General features: G+C 40.0%; 1 protein-coding gene across 1 annotated transcript; it reads right to left on the bottom strand.

Annotated features, from left to right (window-relative positions):
- Positions 1-260: 260 nt before the first annotated feature.
- Positions 261-2,935, bottom strand: LOC127106305 (uncharacterized). Its single transcript, XM_051043618.1, has 5 exons — positions 2,434-2,935; positions 2,094-2,357; positions 1,659-1,953; positions 883-999; positions 261-771 (listed from the first exon to the last, which is right to left on the bottom strand). The coding sequence occupies exons 1-5, from the start codon at positions 2,701-2,703 to the stop codon at positions 656-658; spliced, it is 1,062 nt and encodes a 353-aa protein (XP_050899575.1). The 5' UTR covers positions 2,704-2,935; the 3' UTR covers positions 261-655.
- Positions 2,936-20,715: the final 17,780 nt, after the last annotated feature.

Below are 20,715 nucleotides of genomic sequence, written 5' to 3'. Positions count from 1 at the left end.
CCTTGTTATTTAATAATTTATTTTAAAATTAAATATGTTTGTGGTCTTCTTAAATATTTCAAATTTTATTTTTAATTTCTCAAAATATTAACTTCAAAGTATGTTTTCATAAAAAATTTCGTCCACGATTTTTACAATTTAATAATGACAATTTTAACAATTTTAATAATGACGATTTTTACAATTTAATTGACATAATTAACGACGATTTATTACTTAGCAACTAAATTAATAATAACTTATAAAAAAAATTTAAAACATTAAAAAAAAATTGAAATATTTATAAGGTTCAAAAACATATTCGTCTCTTTATTTTATACTATGATCCACCCTAGATCATTATATTCTCTTACACATATTTAGGAAGAATCAAAATACAAAGCAAAGAACATATTCTCAACTGTCTTTGCTATCTACTCATATGATACAATCTTACATCCAAAACAATTCCCTAAATATTAATCCACTGAATCCGAAGCAACCAAGTAGAACTTAGCAACTAAGGGATTTTCGTTATTCTTCTTATCAACCATCTTTTCTTTATTTCTTTATTCTGCTTTAATTGGCAGAAACCACTAACAAAGCATTACTAACATGAACAACTTTATAAAACTAATAGCTACAAATATAGCTCTAGTACATTCCCACTTGTGCTTCAGTAAGTCCACTCCCGTGGCAGAATCATCTCATTCTGAACTTGCGTTTGTTTCTTCCGTGATTGGCGTTTCTGTAGGGCATACATCCCATCCCTATTAGTACTCACTAAAACATCTGCAAGTTGCAATTTTTTTAATCAGTAGGTCAGTTCAGTTGATAGTTATGTAAAAATATCAGACTGCAGATACGTGAATTCGAAAAGATGAATCTATAAGAAGTTAATACCATGTAGGGGAGGAAAGGCAGGAGGTTTAGGACCAGACGTGGCAGCAATATGTTCAAAGTGGAGTTGCAAAGCTTGTACTACTCTCTCGGGTATAAGAACAGTTGAACAACCTTTACCTGACCAAATCGCATGTAATTGTTTAGGAGAATCCGAAAAATTGGTCACATCTGTTAGAGAAAGTATCTTTATAATTGATGTCCTACTTTATTAAAAAGAAACATAGAAGGTATCAAACATGTGCACATGGATAAGATTAGAGAAGACTCTATGGTTCAAACTATGAAGAATATTTCATGAAAATAAATATCTAGAATAATATAGCCACATGCATCGTCGGTCACAATAAATCACCATAGAGTTGAAAATTGATATTCCTTAAAAGTAACCAACTACCTCAACTACAACCTAACAAACAACTATAGTAAACAGTTCAAACCAACACCAAAATCTTAAAATTTAAGTATGTGTTTAGTTTTGAGGTAACAAAATTTAATTTTAATTAATTAATTTTATAATATTGATTTTAATAAACAAATAAATTACAAGGAAAAAAAGTTTTACAAAAAACCGTAGACGGAAATGGACATGACAAAACAGTATAAACAAAGGTCAATATCAACACTATTTTTATACTAAAGAATAAATTATAATCGTTTCACATCGTACAATAATAGCATTCAATATTATTCAATTGTGGTTAATTTACGATGACAACCGTATTTAGTATCACAATTTTTAAAAACAAGAACATACGAAGTTGGTTCGTGACAATTACCTGGTCTCTTACTCTGTGACTCAAACATAGTACTGACTCCTCCACGTGGCAAGAAAACACCTGTCCCACATGATGGGCCTCTGGAACCGGTAGCTTCCTGAAAACGCGGCAACTTCTCAGAACCGGTCTGCCGGTTCAGAGAACCGGACCGTTGGGAATGAACCATCCCAAATCCAACATCAACTCCTTTACCATTCTTTTGAAATTGCGGCGATGATACATAACTATGATTTTCTCTATAAGCAATGAGTCTTTGCTTTAAACACAGAATCTGCTCTTGCCTGAGTCGAGACAACTATACATAACACAAAGAAAATTCATTAAACATAACATAAAGGCAAAAACAATACTATCAAGGTTTTAAAAACAGGACCGCAAATGTTTTTAAAACCTTGGTAGTATCAAAAACAAACATTGGGTTGTGATTTTCTATACTTGATTAGCTCGTATTTGTTGGTTAAGGAGATATTCATGTGATGAACCGACTCCAACATGGGATTGTAAATCAGTTTGGAAATCCGAACTTCCGTTATCTTCGAATCTCATCTTCTCAAGCATCTTAACCACGTTATGGCAATCAGAGTCATGGCTGTTTGCAGGTTCCGTAGGAGACAAAGAACCTTCAGGACTACCATGGTTTGAGTACAACGGTGACCAAAAAGATGATTGTTGAGACCAGCATGTTTCCAATGGCTTCAACTGAAGAACAAACAAGTACAATATCAAACAAATATTAGATCACAGATAGTGAAAAAAGAGAGAGAAGAAAAATTACCGATTCCAAATCCTCGGAAGCAATGCATGAGGAAGAGAAATTGTGGTCTTGTTGAAGAGACATCTTCATGTGTTGTTGGGTTAGTTGATGAGGGAGTGGAGTTGTAGATGTATGCGATCTAATTTGACGAGAAATAAGGGAGTGTGGATTTGAATCTGAACCGTTAAAGTTGAAGTTGTTGGGGTGAGTAATGACCGTTGATGGCGGGAGTAACGAATCATAAGGAAACGATGAGTCATGAGTGCCACTAGTGTGTAGGTCAACAGCCATGATAAAGAATGAATGGTAATGATCAAATAGGTAAGGTAGAGAGAAGGTTTAATGAGTGTTACTTAGATAAGGAAAACATGTGTGTCCCTTCATCTGACACTTTATTTTTGGTTGATATAAGTCCCTTGAGGAAGTTATTGCGAGAGACTACTTTTATTTATAGGTGAGAGTTGTTAGAAGAACAAGAAATTAATTTATGCAATGACATATTTAAGAAGGCCTAAAAAGTTTAAGCCCAAGGAATTTTCTTGCGGGATTCAGGGATATATAAGGCAAGATTTGCGCTATTATGCAACAAATATATGAAAATAAGATGTGATTGTTAAAGGGTGGGGCAGCTAGATTTAGTTAATAAGTAAGTTGTAAGTCATCAATGGTTGTTGAGTCTAATAGATTTTTTTTTTTAAATATAGTACATTTTTATTGGATATATATTATTTATTTAATTATATATATATATATATATATATATATATATTTATAACAAAACATACAATTTATAAATTGTAATATTCGATTTTATCAAATACATGTTCATTTTTCGACATGCATGTTGTATTCGACTAACACAACTATGTCGAATATAGCTTTCTTAAAACACTGAATTACATCTTCTAATACATCTCTTAATTCATATTTTCGAGACTTTTATCCTAATGCTTCTCTTCAACTAATCAAACCTGACTTTCTTCAAGGCCTTGATGAGTATATCATCTAGTTGCAATTCTGACTTGCAATACTCAAGTTCAAGTTTTTCTTTATTTATTTGATCCATAAGGAAATGATACCTCCTTTCTATGTGTTTACTTCGACCATGACACACATGATGGTTTTTCAGATTAATAGCTGACTTGTTATCTACAAACAACTTTATTTTCTTAGGTTCCATGATCTTGAGGTCTTCGAGCAACATCTCTATCCATGTTGTTTGACATGTTACATATGATGCAACCATGTATTTAGCTTCACAAGATGAAAAGGCCACAATGTTTTGTTTTCTTAAGCTCAAAGATATTAGAGCACCTCCGATCATAAATATGTATCCTGCAGTACTCTTCTTCTCGTCTTGATCTCTATTGAAATCAGAATTAGTGTAGTCATGTACCTCTGCATCTGTGTTGGTACTCTTCTGCATTGGTATCAACACATCATGATCAAGTGTACCTTTTATGTATCTTAACACTCTTTTAACTGCACTGAGATGACATTCTTGTGGTTTCTCCATGAATCTGCTCAACAACCCGACATTTTGACAAATATATGGTTTGGTGTTGCATAGATACCTTAAGGATCCAATGATTTTCTTGTACAATTTTGCACTTACAAACTCATCATTTGTATCCTTTCTCAAATTTTCTCTAGTCTTCAATGGTGTCACAACTGCATTACAGTTACTCATCTTGAACCTTTTCAAGATATCTTGGGCATACTCCGTCTGATGCAAAATCAATCCTTCACTTGTGTCTTTAAACTCCATCCCTAAGAAATATGACATGTTCCCCAGGTCGGACATTTAAAATTCTTGCATTAGTTTTGACTTAACCCTTTTTGTTTCTAATTCATCTACACATGTAATCAGCAAGTCATCCACATATAAGCATATAATGACTCGATTGATCCTGCTTGCATTGTTGATGTACACTTCATATTCTGAGACACATTTTATGAAACCTGCCTCGATCAAGAAGCTATTTTTTCTCTTGTTCCAGGCTCTTGGGGCTTGCTTCAAATCATAAAGAGTCTTCCTCAATCTGTACACCTTATGCTCATGTCCTTTTGATTTTGAATCCTGGTGGTTGACTCACATAGACCTTCTCTTCCAATGGTCCATTCAGAAATGCTAAACGTTACATCTATTTGATGTATCTTCCGTCTTTTGTATGTTGTGGTCGACACAACAATTTGGATGCTTTCCAGCCTTGCAATAGGTGCATATACTTCGTCAAAGTTGATACATGATTTTTGCAGACATCAAAGTTGAAGTAGAAATCTTGAATTTGATTGTGCAACTTGGAAATCTTCCATCTCATAAAAATTGAGCAAGTTATGGCCTTGGGAAGTTGACTTTCAAATTAGGCTTTAGACAAAATGACCTATAATGTTTCAACATAGAAAATGACTTTCCAAGCAAAATTAGCTCTAGACTTCAACATGAAAGTTGTTTGTAATGTTATTTAGAGTAACTTTTATCTTGGAATCATTTTCATATGATGAAAATTGTAGGAGATAGGGTCTAGGGAGACGCAGTTTTGATCAGATGAATTCATCTGGCCAACCACCATCAACCAACTTGCTAACATGCAATTCTCTTGACTTTTTAGGCTCATGGTAGATAATATCTGCATAATATGATGAATTTTGAAGTGTCCCTTGAGAAACTTGATCAATTGGTGAAGAAGCTTGTTAAAGAAGTTACTCAAGATACCCAGTCAAACTAGGGTTTTCAAGGCAAACCAACTCCAAATTCTTGAAGAAATCTTGAGCAAAATAACATGTAAAGATCATTGGGGCTCATATATTGTAGGTGTTTGATTGGCTGCATTATATGGTAAAACACTAGATGGGTACTAATGTCTTGACTGATGTCATGACATGTATGTGTGACTACATTGTAGTTACTGCAGAACTAGCTAACACAGGACTTATTGAATGTCAAACTGGAAGCTGTGACATTCATACCTGTCAACAGATACTAAGGAATATAACAGCAGGTGTTCTGTTAGAACTTAGTATTTATTTCCAGTCTGGTTATCAAGGAAAGACCAGACCTGGCATAAGGCCTACTGACTGAATGTCAAACTGGATGTTATGACATTCATCAGTGACAGCAGCTACTGAACATTAGACAGAGTGGTGTTCTGCTATACTTCAGCATGTAACTTAGTTTGTTCTTCAAGAGAATAACAGAACTAACTTAAGGCCAAATGTGTAAATGTTAAGTCGGACACTTTGACATTTATTAATGTAAGCTGTTATTGTAGTATGGTCTTTTTGATCATGTACAGGTCAGCAAAATTGTACAGTCTGTTTTCTGGAAAAACAGACTCAGCATATGGACCTTGATGTCAAGCTGAATGTCGTGACATTCATGCCTGACAGCATATGCTATATTGTAGGTTGTTCAGTTTTCTGTTTCAGCTTTTTCTCAGGCTATTCTTCAGGGATTCAACAACTGAGAGAAAATCCAGGAAATCAACAACCAAGCTACATTCAATGAACCTAACAAATAGCCTATTTGTTAGTAACCTAAATGTTGAATTTATGGGAACTCGCGTGACCTTAAATTCAGGAGAATACAGGTGCAAAAGCCCAGGATACTGCAATATAAAAGGAAGGCGTTCCTTCATTCAGTTTCAGGGATTTTGAGGCCTGAAGATTTTGTGTGTCCATCATACTTCACTGCTGTATTATTGTGAGTCTTGTATTAGACGTATCTTGTAAGCCAAGCCATTATCAAGTAGATGATAGCTGTGGCATAGGGTGTTCATTGAGTTGTAAGTGTTGTGTCACTCAAAGCTTTTAAGCGTGAGTGTTGTGTATCTTGATTAAAGCTGTGAAGCACAATCAAGAGTTGTTTGAAGTGTGACTTCAACGTGTCTTTAATATTGTTTAAAGATAGTAATCACTGAGGTGATTGAGGGGGAGTGAGTAGGAACTCTGATCTTAGGTTAAGATTGAAATTGCATTGGGTAGGGATTAAGTGATAAGTTGTAAACGGGTGAGTTTAGCTTTGAATTGATACTACTAATAGTGGATTTCCTCCCTGGCTTGGTAGCCCCCAGATGTAGGTCATGTTGGACTGAACTGGGTAAACAATTACTTGTGTTATTTACTGCACTTACTGTTGAGTTCTGCATAATCCCTGTCTGTGCAGAATTGGATGTCATAACAACCCGTGTGACATCCAAAGTCTGATAACTAGAATTTCATATATGATGCTTAGAGACATTGTGGATCATTCCTTGGTTTGTGTTCTTAGCCATGAAGGTCTTAAACCCTAGATGTGAACTTGATAGATCAATGGTGATCATGCCCTACCTACAAAAGAGTTAGGCAAATGCAAAGTATTTCTGGGTGAGATCTAGGGAAGTTACTTTCTAGTACCATGGACAAGGATTTAGGACACTCAAACAGACCACCCATGTTGGATGGCTCTAATTATGATGACTGGAAGCCTCGTATGATAGCCTTCTTAAGGTCTCTAGACAGCAAAGTCTGGAGAGCTGTCAACAAAGGATGGGAACATCCAATGAGGACAGGTGAAGATGGAGTCAGTGTGCAGATTCCTGAAGAAGAGTGGGACAAGGAGCAAGAGGCATTAGCTCTTGGAAATTCCAAGGCCTTGAATGCATTGTTCAATGGAATCAGCAAGAACATCTTCAGGCTGGTACACCACTGTGAACTAGCTAAGGAAGTTTGGGATACCCTCAAGGTAACTCATGAAGGTACTTCCAAGGTGAAGATGTCCAAACTTCAGATGCTGACCACCAAGTTTGAAAATCCGAGGATGAAAGAGGATGAGACTATTCATGACTTTCACATGAATATTATTGAAATTGCAAACACCTCTGGTGGACTAGGTGAGAAAATGGCTGAAGAGAAACTTGTAAGAAAGATTCTCAGGTCCTTGCCTAAGAGATTTGCTATGAAGGTCACAGCCATAGAGGAGGCGCAGGACATCTGCAACATGAAGGTGGATGAGCTCATTGGTTCCCTCCAAACCTTTGAAATGGGCTTGGGTGAGTATGCTGAGAAGAAGAACAAAAGCATAGCTTTTGTATCTAATGCTGAAGAGGAGTCAGAAGCAGGATATACTGGAGGTGATGAAAGTATATCAGAAGCCTTAGCCATGCTTGGGAGACAGTTCAACAAGTTCGTGAAGAAGATTGATTAAAGAGGTAGACCCAATGTCAAGAACATCTCGTCTGACATTAAGAAAAGATCAACTTCTGATGAGAAGTTCAATCACGGCAAGGGAATCCAGTGTCATGGTTGTGAAGGGTATGGACACGTCAGAGCTGAATGCCCTACTTACCTCAAATTGCAAAATAAGGGGTTAGCTATCACATGGTCTGAAGGAGACTCTGAAAGTGAATCTGAAGGAGAATCTGCCAAACATGTCACTGCACTAACCAGTGTTTGTGCCTCTGAAGATGACTCAAGTGCAGATGAACTGACCTTTGATGAACTTGCTGCAGCCTATAAGAAGCTGTGTTCCACCAGTGCAGAAGTGCGTGCACAAGGAGAAAAGCAAAAGAAACTCATCAAGGAACTGGAAGATGAGAGACAGAAGCAACTGTCTGTCATAGAGGGTCTAAATGGTGAGATAACCCTGCTGACCTCCAAGCTGAATCAGATGACTAAATCCATCAGAATGATGAATAAGGGAACTGACACCTTGGAAGAGATTCTAAAGGTGGGACAGGAGTCTGGAACCAAATCTGGCCTTGGATTTGGGAAAAGATCCTCAACTGAACACAAACGCCCAAAGGCTAAAGTTCAGAAGTTCAAGCGGAAGTCAAAGCCAATGTCTTAACATCGAGGAACTAGGATGAATGATCATCAGAAGAGAAAATACCAGGAGTGGAGGTGTCACCACTGTGGTAGGCTTGGTCATATAAAAGCCTTCTGCTACTGGATTCATGGTTTCCCTAACCAAGCCTTGCATGTTAAGCCTAAGCATAAAACACATAAGCGCTATGTTCCCATTAAGAAGCAACAATGGTATGCTAGGATAGCACACACTGCTCTAAGGGCTTCTACCAGAGAAGACTGGTACTTTGACAGTGGATGCTCAAGACATATGACTGGTATGGAAAATCTACTGGTAGATATTCAACCTCACACTACCAGCTATGTGACCTTTGGTGATGGTGCCAAAGGAAAAATAAAAGGTGTGGGCAAACTGGACTGTTCTGGAGTGCCAAAACTGAATAATGTGCTGTTAGTAAGAGGACTAACTGCAAACCTCATCAGCATAAGTCAGCTGTGTGATCAAGGGTTTCATGTTCAGTTTACTAAGGAGCTATGCATTGTGACAAATGGTGACAATCAGGAAGTTATGAGAGGAACCAGGTCCAAAGATAACTGCTACCTGTGGGAACCTGAAGTCTCTAACTTTTCCACAACATGCTCCTCAGCCAAGGAAGAACAGGATGTGAAGCTGTGGCATAGACGTCTTGGACATCTCCACTTACGGGGAATGAAGAAGATTATATCCAAGGAAGCAGTCAGAGGAATTCCAAAGCTTCTGATTGATGAAGGAAGAGTCTGTGGAGAATGCCAGGTGGGCAAGCAAACCAAGATGTCACATCCGAAGCTGGGACATCCCACAACCTCCAGAGTTTTGGAACTGTTGCACATGGACCTAATGGGACCTATGCAGGTTGAAAGTCTTGGTGGGAAGAAATATGCATACGTGGTGGTGGATGACCATTTCAGATACACGTGGATAAGCTTCATCAGAGAGAAGTCAGATACATTTGATGTCTTCAAAGACCTGTGCATAAGACTTCAAAGGGAAAAGGACAGTTGTGTGGTCCGGATTAGAAGTGATCATGGTACGGAGTTCAAAAATTCCAAGTTTGATGAGTTTAGCTCGTCTGAAGGAATAAGTCATGAGTGTCGCATCCTGCGAAAAATCAACCGGCGAGCTAAAAACAAACACACACAGAGCCGCCACTAAACGTTATTTATCCCAAGGTAGGGAAAGGAAACGCTCAGAAAAACCTGGAAAGGAAATGGTCTTGCGACCAAAGAGAAAGGGTAAGGGAGTCGGTTACGCAAGGGGAAGGTATTAGCACCCCTCACGTCCGTCGTACTCGACGGGATCCACGTTCTAAAATAAAGAATAGGTTGCTAAACATCACACACACACAGGGAACGCAGGTGGGGTTAAGAGGAACGAGCTCGATAAGGTATCGCACCTTATGCCTACATATCTTGTCTGGAACAAGAATCAGAGCCACTGTAGTTCGGCTTACGCACGCCAAACAACACGAAACATACAAACAAGCAAGGGTGGCAAACATGGAGCCCGACAACCACTGGATGGAATTACGTCGGCATCCGAACCAAAACACACACAAAACGGCAAACGTGGAGCCCGACAGCCAATCACTGGACTTACGTCGGCATCCGAACCAAACACACAGTCAGATAACAAGTAAACACACGCAAAAAAGAAAAAGGTTGCCCGGAGAGGTCTCGCACGACCCCCTGCCTACATACCTCGTCTGGAACGAGGATCAGGGCGATGTAGTTCCCCTGAAAGGGACTGAATTGCTAGCCAGAAACCGGGGAAAAGACACACTACTAGGGAGCTGGACTCGAGCCTAGTGTTGTCATGCATCGTTTACCCTAAGTTCAGTTTTCTATCCTACTTGCATAAGCAAACTACTCCTATCCAGGAAAGAAGCAAGCACACAAGCATACAGAATATAAGCATACATCAAATGAGAACAAGCATCTCAAACAAGCATGTCAATCAGATATCCACATAGCACGCACTATAGCCAAACAAGGGGGCTCAATCAATAGGTTTGACTGCCGAAGCGAGTCGTCTGTACGGGCTGGGTTTGCTCTTAACCTTGCCATTACGAGGCTAAGGTGAAGCAGATGAGAGGTGAAGTGAGGATCAGACCTCACAGCTCTTATCCCTAACCAGGGAGAGCTTCTGACAAATGAGCATGGGTCCAGAATAGGGGAACCCTTCTATACTCGATGACTCCGACTCGATTGTGCGACAGCACAGATCTTGGGCTTGTGTTCTCAATGCTACAACCATGTAATGGGAGCAATGAGAAGACTCACTGAATAGTGGGGGATAGACTACATATCCCTACCTTCCACCAATTGCCTTACTTGAAGGACTTTTCCTGCTTGGGCTTAAAAATAAACATACACAAGCATTGCCTCTTAAGGAGGACTTCAGACAATTTGCCCGGTCAAATAACGGACCGGGTCTCCAGACTACATGAAGTTAGGAAGTTATACCTCAATGCAAGTTGCTTAAGCAAAGCAAAGCAAAAGTTCACAAGGAACTGAGCAACTAAAAGTACCTGGAAACAATCAAACACAGTTAGTATTCAGACAGACAAATCATAAACAGCAAGTGTTCAATCAATCAGTCTATACAACTCAATGCACAACACAAGGCAAGCTCAAAGCTTAAGCCTAAGCTTAAAAACCTACAAAACCAAGTTATGTTAGTGTACAAACATCAACAACATCAATTAAAATTGATTTGAATCATTCTTCATGTGCATTATGCCTTTGATCCTGAAAAATCAAGCAAACATTAGCAACTAGACCACTAGGCCAAGCCTAGGGTCCAAAGGCAATAAAAAATCTTAAACAGCAAGGTATCCACCAACCAAACTCAAATTAAAGTCAAACAAGAGCAAACATCATTGGTCTCATGTTTATATCATTCATTATGCTCATGTTATGCACAAAATAAGGCAAACTAGTTCAAATGAAGCACCAAGCATACAAACAGAACTATTGCATTCAAATCCATATCAAAACACATCCAAAAATTCCCAAATAAATTACACCTAAACAGGGGGTATTCAAGGTCTACCATGTCAAATTTGAGCTCAATTGGGCAAATGGAACCATGTCAATGAAAATCAACAAAAACAGACACAATTATAGGCTTCAAATCACAACATCAATGCATACATCCACTTCAAAAATTCATAATTCAATGAAAACAAAAAAGAAATGGATGAGACCAAAACAGGGAGGTCCTAACATGTGTCTACTACAAGCATGCCAAATTTCATGATCATTCAATACCATATGAGCATTTCACATCAAAATTACAAACATGTATCATATGAGCTTGCAATTGTGACCAACAGAGATGAAAAATCATGATCAAATAGAAAATGCAATGTAAAATTCCACAAAAATTCACAGAGCATCCTAACATGTTAACTAAGCATCATGCAAAATTTCAATCAATTTCAACATGCATGGGTCACTCAAATAATTCCAGCAAATTGACATCAAGAGGTGTGACACAAATTGTCACACCTAAGTTCTAAAATTCATAACTCCATGACCAGGTATCAAAAATGCATGAAATTTACATGGAAATAAACATCATCCAGTCAAGAATCATCACAAAAATTGGCAAGAATTTATTTTATGATATGAGCATTTCATGAACAAATTGGTAAAGTGTAGCAAAATGTGACATATGTGAAAGAACCCTAGGGCAAATGATTTTTTCTACCAAGCACAACTTTGACCAATAGGTCAAAAAAATCCTACACAAGTCAACAAAGTCAAGGAAAAAATCTCCACAATTTTCTGATTTTTTACTATTTTTTATGAATTTTTTAAGGTGTTATGTATTTTTTAATAATTAAACAAATTTAATTAAAATGACAATGGCATTTTTGTAATTAGCACATGGCGCCAGCGGGAAACACATTTTTCAAATTTTCAAATGGTTTTGAAGATCTACAGCCTGTTCATCATCGTTCTAGCCAAGCTTTTTTCAGAATTTCAACAAATGCTCAAGAACACGAAATCCACAAATCAGCACCAAAATGGACGAGTAGATAGTCATTAGAACCGTCTCAACTTCTACAATCCAAATATCAACTTATCTAAACCTAATTGTTCCTAAATCGAACGGATCGAAGAGATTAGGGTTTGTGTTCATAACTTCAAACCTAGATTTCTCCCTATGCAGTTCACTATTTGCAAATCCAAGAGCATCATCGTGTTCTACAAGCAAAAGACTACAAAACGCATATAAACATTTGGCAAAGCATGAGATTCGAAAATCTTCTAACCTGGCAATGGCAGTGTAATTCACGTGGTCCTTAGCGCCAATTAGTCCAAAACAGATGCAGCATATGCTTCAGGTAGATGAATGCTATGCTCAGTTTCAATCACCTCCACTCCTAGTGCGCACGGTTTGGATTTGCCATTGATGATGTGAGATTGAACAGTCCCGAACCAGTGCTTGATTCCTTTCAATCTCCCAAAACAGTTGCTAAGGATGATGATTGGAGTTCAGATCAAAAGGAATTTCGTGAATTGGTTCAAGAATGATGAAGAATTGTGAATTTGAAGTTCTTGAGTTCTTGAGGGTTTTGATGAATATGAGAGGTTTTTTGGATCTGAACTTGGAATGTGTGTCTTCTGTTATGATTATGCAATGATTAAGTTTATATACATGAGCTTAATCCATCATTTAATCATGTAATTAACAATTTGGCATTGTTAGTGAAAATGCAATTTCCAAATGAGGGTAAAAATGGAATTTCCTCATGACAGCACATGCCACCTGTTTTGACAGCTCATGCAACCTCCAAATACCATATGTGAACCATTGCAACTTGTTTCAACTTCATTGGTTGTGTATTTCTCAAATTCACATGTGTATGGCAAAATGTCCAATTTTATCCATTGCATTCTTCAAACCAAATCTCAATTTACAAAGCCTATGCATAAAGTGATGATTCAAACACACTCCAAATGCCATTTATGAGGTGTAGCAAAAAGTCCCATTCAAAAATTCCAATTATTTTGAGAGTTGGACCATTTTGCCCCTGATCCAATTTAACAGTCCAGTTGAAAAGTGACTTTTTGCATTGGCCATTTTTGGGAAAATCCAATTATGCACCCTCAAAGTACATGTCAAATGGAGTTTGTGCATATAAAGAACTTGCACTTTGGACAAAGTATGTGGAAATTATGGCCTCCTGATTACAGGTCATTTTTGAATTTCACTGAGCCCTAATTTTCAAACCATACATTGGATTTTCAAGTTCTTGGACTTTTTGGAAAGGTGAGAACAAGATCTACAACTTTCATGTTGAACAATTTTTCATTTGAAGCTTCCTTGGACACGTGGCCTTGAGGTCCAAAACTTTCCATTTTTGGAAACTTCAATTACAAGTCCCTTTCTATTCTTGGCAGTTTTTGTCCTGACTTGATTTTCTTCATTTTTAAGTTTTGAGATGTCAAATAACACTTGTTCCAACATGAATTAAGTGTCTTCAACTTGTTTTCACCTCCACATCCATCAGATCATGTACAGTTGACCACAGTTGACTTTTTCATCTAACAGATGAATTTGGCAATGCATAGATCAATTTGAGCTCCAATCTTCAACTGAAATAGCTCAAGGGTGAAACCCTAGCCTCAATAAGCACAATATAATCACATAATGAACCCCACATCCATCATAGACCCCATCTCCTGATCATGCCCTGATTGGCCCAATGCAACTGATTAGGGTTGACCAGTGGTCAAAACCCTAATCTCAAGGAATGAGCTTCAATCTCCTGATGATACCCAACCATGATGATGATGATGTATCACTTCAATCAAGATGAAGACCAACATCCATTGAGAATCACAAAACCCTAATTCACAGCTCAATCCTCAGATGGCCAATGATCAGTCAATAAAACCCTAGGCTTACACTTTGACTTCTTCATCTTCTGATCAAGACTTGAGAAGATGGCTTGCACAATGTAACCACATGATATGCAATATGCAATGCCTAATGACCTAAAATGATATGTACAATGATAATGCTAGTCCCAAGAGAGGAGGGCAAATTTTGAGGTGTTACAATGAGTTCTCCTCCCCTATAACTCCTCAGCAGAATGGAATAGTTGAAAGAAAAAATAGAACTATTCAAGAATCTGCCAGAGCAATGATTCATGCAAAGAAGCTCCCCATGCACTTCTGGGCTGAAGCAATGAATACCGCATGCTATGTTCACAACAGAGTCACCTTGAGAAAAGGAACCTCCTCCACTCTATATGAAATATGGAAAGGCAGAAAACCCACTATGAAGTACTTTCATATCTTTGGAAGTAAATGCTACATTCTCACAGATCGTGAACAGAGAAGGAAACTAGATCCCAAAAGTGATGAAGGTATATTTCTGGGATACTCCACTAACAGCAGAGCCTACAGAGTGTTCAACTACAGGACCAATGTCCTGATGGAATCCATAAATGTCATTGTGGACGACAAAGAGGAAGGAACCGATGTCATGGAGGATGTTGAAACATTCCTTGACAGTTCAACTGACAGTCCAGTCAAGTCTGAAGAAGTACAGGAACCTCCTCCTGAATGTGAAGTAGATGCAACCACCAAAGTGCCATCTATCAGAATTCAGAAAGACCACCCTAAGGATCTTATCATAGGGGATCCCACCAGTGGTGTAACTACCAGGTCAAGAGGAATAAACTCAAATTCCTGCTTTGTATCCAAGGTTGAACCAAAGAATGTGAAAGAAGCCCTGACTGATGAATACTGGATCACTGCCATGCAAGAGGAACTTGAGCAGTTCAAAAGGAATGAAGTCTGGGAGCTAGTTCCAAGACCTGAAGGGACCAACATCATTGGTACCAAGTGGATCTACAAAAACAAATCTGATGAGAAAGGAGTAATTACTAGGAATAAAGCAAGACTAGTAGCTCAAGGATACACTCAAGTTGAAGGGGTAGATTTTGATGAGACATTTGACGCAGGGATAACCATGGCCTGAACACCACTCATCCGCTCGGGATTATTATTCCTTTCTTTTTTCATGCTTTTCTTGAACCCCGAAATTTCTGCTGATTTCTTTTTCTTTTCTTGAACCCCGAAATTTTCTCCGCTCTTTTTCATTTTCTTGAACCCCGAAATTTTCTCTGCGCAAACGACCCTCAGATCTCTGCATTTGAACCCCATTCTCCTGTTTGCCAAAATAAATGGACCCCATTCTCCGATTTGGACCCCAGTCGCCTGACGATAACCCGCGATCGCCAATATGAACCCCGTTCTCCAGAAAATGCCGCAACATCTCCCTTTCTCCATTTGAACCCCATCTCCAGAAAATGTCTCCACATTTCCTTTTCTCCATTTGAACCCCGTTCTCCAATCTCGCGTGATAATTCCGCTGGCAACGCCGGAAATAACACCAAACACCACTCTGAGGGCGACATATCAGAGGGTACACCTTCACAAAAGGAAGGTAACATGTGCATCTCTTCTTCCGAAGACACCCGTAACGACCTCCACTGGCATCCGCCAAAGTCTAAGGTGACACATGAACAGAAGATAATCCCAAGGACCTCATCCTGGATATAATCTTCAACTCTATCTCCATTTGAACCCCAGAAAATGCCTCAGCATATACTCTTCTCTGATTGAACCCCGATCTCCAAAAAATGTCGCAACATCTCCTTTTCTCCATTTGAACCCCGGAATCGCGCTGATCGCGTAACGTCTTCTGATATCATTTCCATCTCTGTCCGACGGAAACATTTCCTCCAATATCGCACTACTGGGGAACACTGCTGATCTGACGTCATGGTACCACACTCCTCAGAGTAACACTTTCAACCAGACACTGACTGATGACTGGGAGAAAATTCGACGTTTACTGGACATCGAACAATGATGTTGACAGGACATCGAACAATGATGTTGACAGGACATCAAACAAGGATGTTGACAGGACATCAAACAAGGATGTTGACAGGACATCAAACAATGATGTTGACAGGACATCAAACAATGATGTTGACAGGACATCGAACAATGATGTTTACAGGACACCGAACAATGATGTTGACAGGACATCGAACAATGATGTTTACAGGACACCGAACAATGATGTTGACAGGACATCAAACAATGATGTTGACAGGACATCAAACAAGGATGTTGACGGGACATCAAACAATGATGTTGACAGGACATCAAACAAGGATGTTGACGGGACATCAAACAATGATGTTGACAGGACATCAAACAAGGATGTTGACAGGACATCAAACAAGGATGTTGACGGGACATCAAACAAGGATGTTGACGGGACATCAAACAATGATGTTGACAGGACATCAAACAATGATGTTGACAGGACATCAAACAAGGATGTTGACAGGACATCAAACAATGATGTTGACAGGACATCAAACAAGGACCGACCAGACATTAAACAATGACTGAGAAATAACTCGATGTTTACTGGACATCGAATGATGATGTTTACTGACACCAAAGAAAGCTCGACCAGACACTTACTGATGACTGGGAAATACTGTTGTTCCAAACTCACAATGCTGAACTCCTCGGAGTATCGTCTTCATTGTCCGGCAAAACCAATCCTCAAGCGGTAACCACGGCTCGAATCGCACTGATCGCGTAACATTCTCCAATCTTCATTCCCATCTCGGCCCGACGGAAAAGCTTCCTCCAGTATCGCACTACTGGGGTACATCTCTGATCCAATCATGAGGCTAAACTCTTCGGAGTAACATCTTCACCTCTTGGTGCACCAAAGCTTCAAGCGGTAACCACGGCTTGAATTGCGCTGAACGCCAAACATTTCCCATCTCGGCTCGACGGAAACATTTACTCCAGTATCGCACTACTGGGGAATATCTTCGATTCAATCACGATGCTGAACTCCTCGGAGTAACACCTCTTCACCTTTGGGCAAAACCACTTCTCGAACAGTAACCACGGTTTGAGACTAGCTTATGCTTGCAATGATGAATGATTGATTTTTCTCTGCGTAATGCTCCATAATTATGGAAATGCTACGCGATTATTATTTTTCTATGCAATATGCCATGCTATTTTTTCATGATGAATGCATAAAAACATCCCCCTCAAGGGACTCCTCTGGGGAATACGAGACACTCTGCTGAGGAACTCGTCACCGCTCCGATTCCACCCTGCTGGGGAATAACACTGCTGCTGAAGATAAGGCAACCCTTGCTGGGGACAGAACCTCCTTGGCACCCAATCCTCTCGGGAAACTGCTGGGGATAAGCACCACCAACACTCTGTGGGGATACACCAATCTCGACTTGCTAGGGATGTCAATCCTGACTCCGCTCCGGGAAAACCCTCACAGATACCTGCTGACTTCACTGGGGAAATACTCACAGATACTCTGCTGGGAAATAGCAACCTCCAGGCTCAACTGGGGATGCATCACTCTATCATCTGCTGGAGATAACCATCCTGATCCCGCTAGGGAAACGCATACCACTCCGCTGGGGACAACCCATGCAATCCACATGTAGGATACACTCAGCTGGGCATGCAAAGATCCGTCCACTACGGGAACTTGTTCAATCCACTGGTAGGATGAACACTGCTGGAGATATATTTCATTGAAACCCGCTCCACTCGGGGAATAGCAACCTTCAGACCTGGCTGCTGAGGAAACATCGTCTTAACCTGTCGGGGATAACCATCTTGACTTGGCTGGGGGATCCATAGACCTTTGGATCTGCTAGGGAGTTGGTCCTCTACTTCTGCTTGGGGACTTAGCTGGGAAATAAGAATAGTTGGCACAGAACACCCGTCGACTCATCGAACCACGGTATCTACCTCCAATACTCATATCAGCTTTCCACTTTTGAGAATTCCCAGACTCGTCTGGACCTTTTCTGCTCCATCATCTTGTATTCCAAATCGTTCCGCGCTCGACGAGAACGTACTCCTGGAATTAATACAGAAATTTCAATTTTCCGACTTTGAAGAGTCTTCTTGATTAATTTCAAAGGTCGTCGGACGTCTCGACGTCTCCCCGTCGTCCCTCCATCCTCATTCGTTTCTGGTCGGACTCTGCAGGGAATTACATACTTTCAAACCTTCCGACTTTGAAGAGTCTTCTTGATTATTATCAAGGATCGTCGTACGTCTCAACGTTTTCGCCATTTTCGTTCCTGAGCGAACTCTCTGGGGATTTGTTACAAAGCTTCCACATCACAACCTGCAAGTGAGTGAAGAATATCTAACAGTTCCTGCAAAATAAACCGTCAGATAAAACCGTGCCCCAGGCGTGTCAAGATTTCAACACTTGGGTCGCTCAACCTTCCAAATAAGATTTCAAGCTTTCCATCTTATAAACATGCATTGGAAGGTACCTGTATGTCTTAAAATGCAAGATTCTTTATCAAAAATATCTGGATGTTTTTGCAATCAAAGCGGTAATAAAAAACAAAAACAAAATTATTTGACTAAATGTGCATTTTATTGATTGGAAAAGTGTGTGGCTCAAATGAGCAATACAAAGGAAGCAATTCCTGAAAAGAGGTAACTGCACAAAAGGAAAAAATCTATCCTAATGGCAATGTGAAACCCGTGATCTCATCGAGTTCCAACTCGGTTACACCCCATATGTCCTCAGACTCTCCATGCTTTCTGCCTTCTGAACAAGACGTTTCTGATTGATCCCCACCGGGTATTATCCATGATGCTTTAACCAAAGCGCAAACGATCATGCTGGACGCAGTTGTTCGTTTCAATCCCTCTTTTGCCTGGACCGCCCTTTCGGGTTTTCAGTCCACCGGGATACCCCTTTTTGCCCAAGTCGCCTTTTCAGGTTTTCGACTTGCCGGGTGTACATTTTTTCATTTTATCCCTAATTTTTGCCCGAACCTTTCTTCTGTTTTTGGTTCGCCGGGATGCCCATTTTTGCCTGGACTATTTTGTTCTTTTTGTCCAGCGGGTCTCTTTTTCACGAAGTATTTTTTAACTGCGTCCGCATTCACAGGGGATGGGAAATCCTCGCCATCCATGGTCGTTAACAACAAGGCTCCGCCAGAGAAAACCTTCTTGACCACGAATGGACCTTCATAATTCGGTGTCCATTTGCCCCTTCTATCGTCTTGAGGAGGAAGGATCCTTTTCAGCACCATACCACCCACGTGATATACCCGAGGTCGCACTTTTCTGTCAAAAGCACGCTTCATCCTTTGTTGGTATAACTGCCCATGACAGATGGCTGCTAGCCTCTTTTCTTCAATCAAGCTCAACTCTTCATACCGGGTCCTTACCCATTCCGCCTCTTGCAATTTTACGTCCCTCAGGACTCTTAAAGAGGGAATCTAAGCCTCGACCGGTAATACAGCCTCCATTCCATATACCAATGAGAAAGGCGTTGCCCCAGTAGGCGCACCGAGGTTCGACACTCATGCAATGCAAACGGCAACATCTCATGCCAGTCTCTGTTGGTTACCACCATTTTCTGCACAATCACACTATCGGTGTATTCCAACGTTATCCGGGCAACGAAAGCTCATTTACCTTAACCTCCCCATCAGACATCAGAATCCGTTCGGATTCAGGGTCAGGCCCCTCCTCCGGGATCGGTTACTCTCAATCTTTCGATTAGAGCACCTCGAGATGTCCTCATCAGGGAATTCAAACTTCATCGGTTGATCATCCACCATGGGTTGCGAAGCGATGTAATCAGACAATACACTCCTTGATTGCTTTCTGAACGGTGTATCGAATATCGCATTCAATCAAAATCATTGGCCCTTTCGCAACCCGTCCGGTCATTGCTGGCTCTTCAGATATGTACTTGATCAGATCCATCTCGAAATCCACAAAGTGGTATGAACCAGCATACACTGTCTCAGTCGGCGAGCAGCCTATGCCAAAGTACATCAAGTTTTCTCGAACAGTGAATGTATTGTTTCACAGTCAGTAAACTTTTTGCTAAGGTAAATTGCATGCCCTTTTCGACAAGACGCGTCATGCTGACCCCATACACCTCGTAGACCCCTTGAAGACTGTCAAGTACAGATTTGACAAGCACTCCTTCCACAGAAAGTATCAGAATCAGAGGTTCCTGCAACTTTTATTTTATTTTTCAATGCCCCTTGGCAATCATTATTTCGCCTGACCGTTTGATCTCTTTTTTCTTGAATGGGTTCCCACGTGGCTGTTAGATGAGATGTGAACCATGACAGGTAGTTCAATCTTTCTAAGAAACCACGAACCTCTTTCTCTGTTCTCGGTTCAGGCATTTTTTTTTTAGCAGGATCAACCTCGGATTCCTCCCTTACGATGAACCCCAACAGCTTACCGGATCGCACTCTGATAGTGCACTCGCTTGAATTCAACCTCAGTTTGAATTGTCTCAACCGGTCAAACGACTTGCCCCGGTCAGCCAGGTACCCCTCTCCTGTTTGGGACTTTGCTATCATGTCATAGCATTTGATTTCATGACGA

Source organism: Lathyrus oleraceus, chromosome 7 (assembly GCF_024323335.1).
Source record: "Lathyrus oleraceus cultivar Zhongwan6 chromosome 7, CAAS_Psat_ZW6_1.0, whole genome shotgun sequence".
In the NCBI taxonomy this organism is placed as follows: Eukaryota; Viridiplantae; Streptophyta; class Magnoliopsida; order Fabales; family Fabaceae; genus Lathyrus; species Lathyrus oleraceus.
This window is presented reverse-complemented; position numbering and strand designations above follow the sequence as displayed.

Excerpts from the sequence above, each read along its gene's own strand:
- LOC127106305 (XM_051043618.1), bottom strand. The coding sequence starts at position 2,703 with ATGGCTGTTGACCTACACACTAGTGGCACTCATGACTCATCGTTTCCT. Across the intron at positions 1,954-2,093 it reads AACAAATACGAGCTAATCAA|TTGTCTCGACTCAGGCAAGA; the intron begins GTATAGAAAATC and ends TGTTATGTATAG. Across the intron at positions 772-882 it reads TGCCTTTCCTCCCCTACATG|ATGTTTTAGTGAGTACTAAT; the intron begins GTATTAACTTCT and ends TGCAACTTGCAG.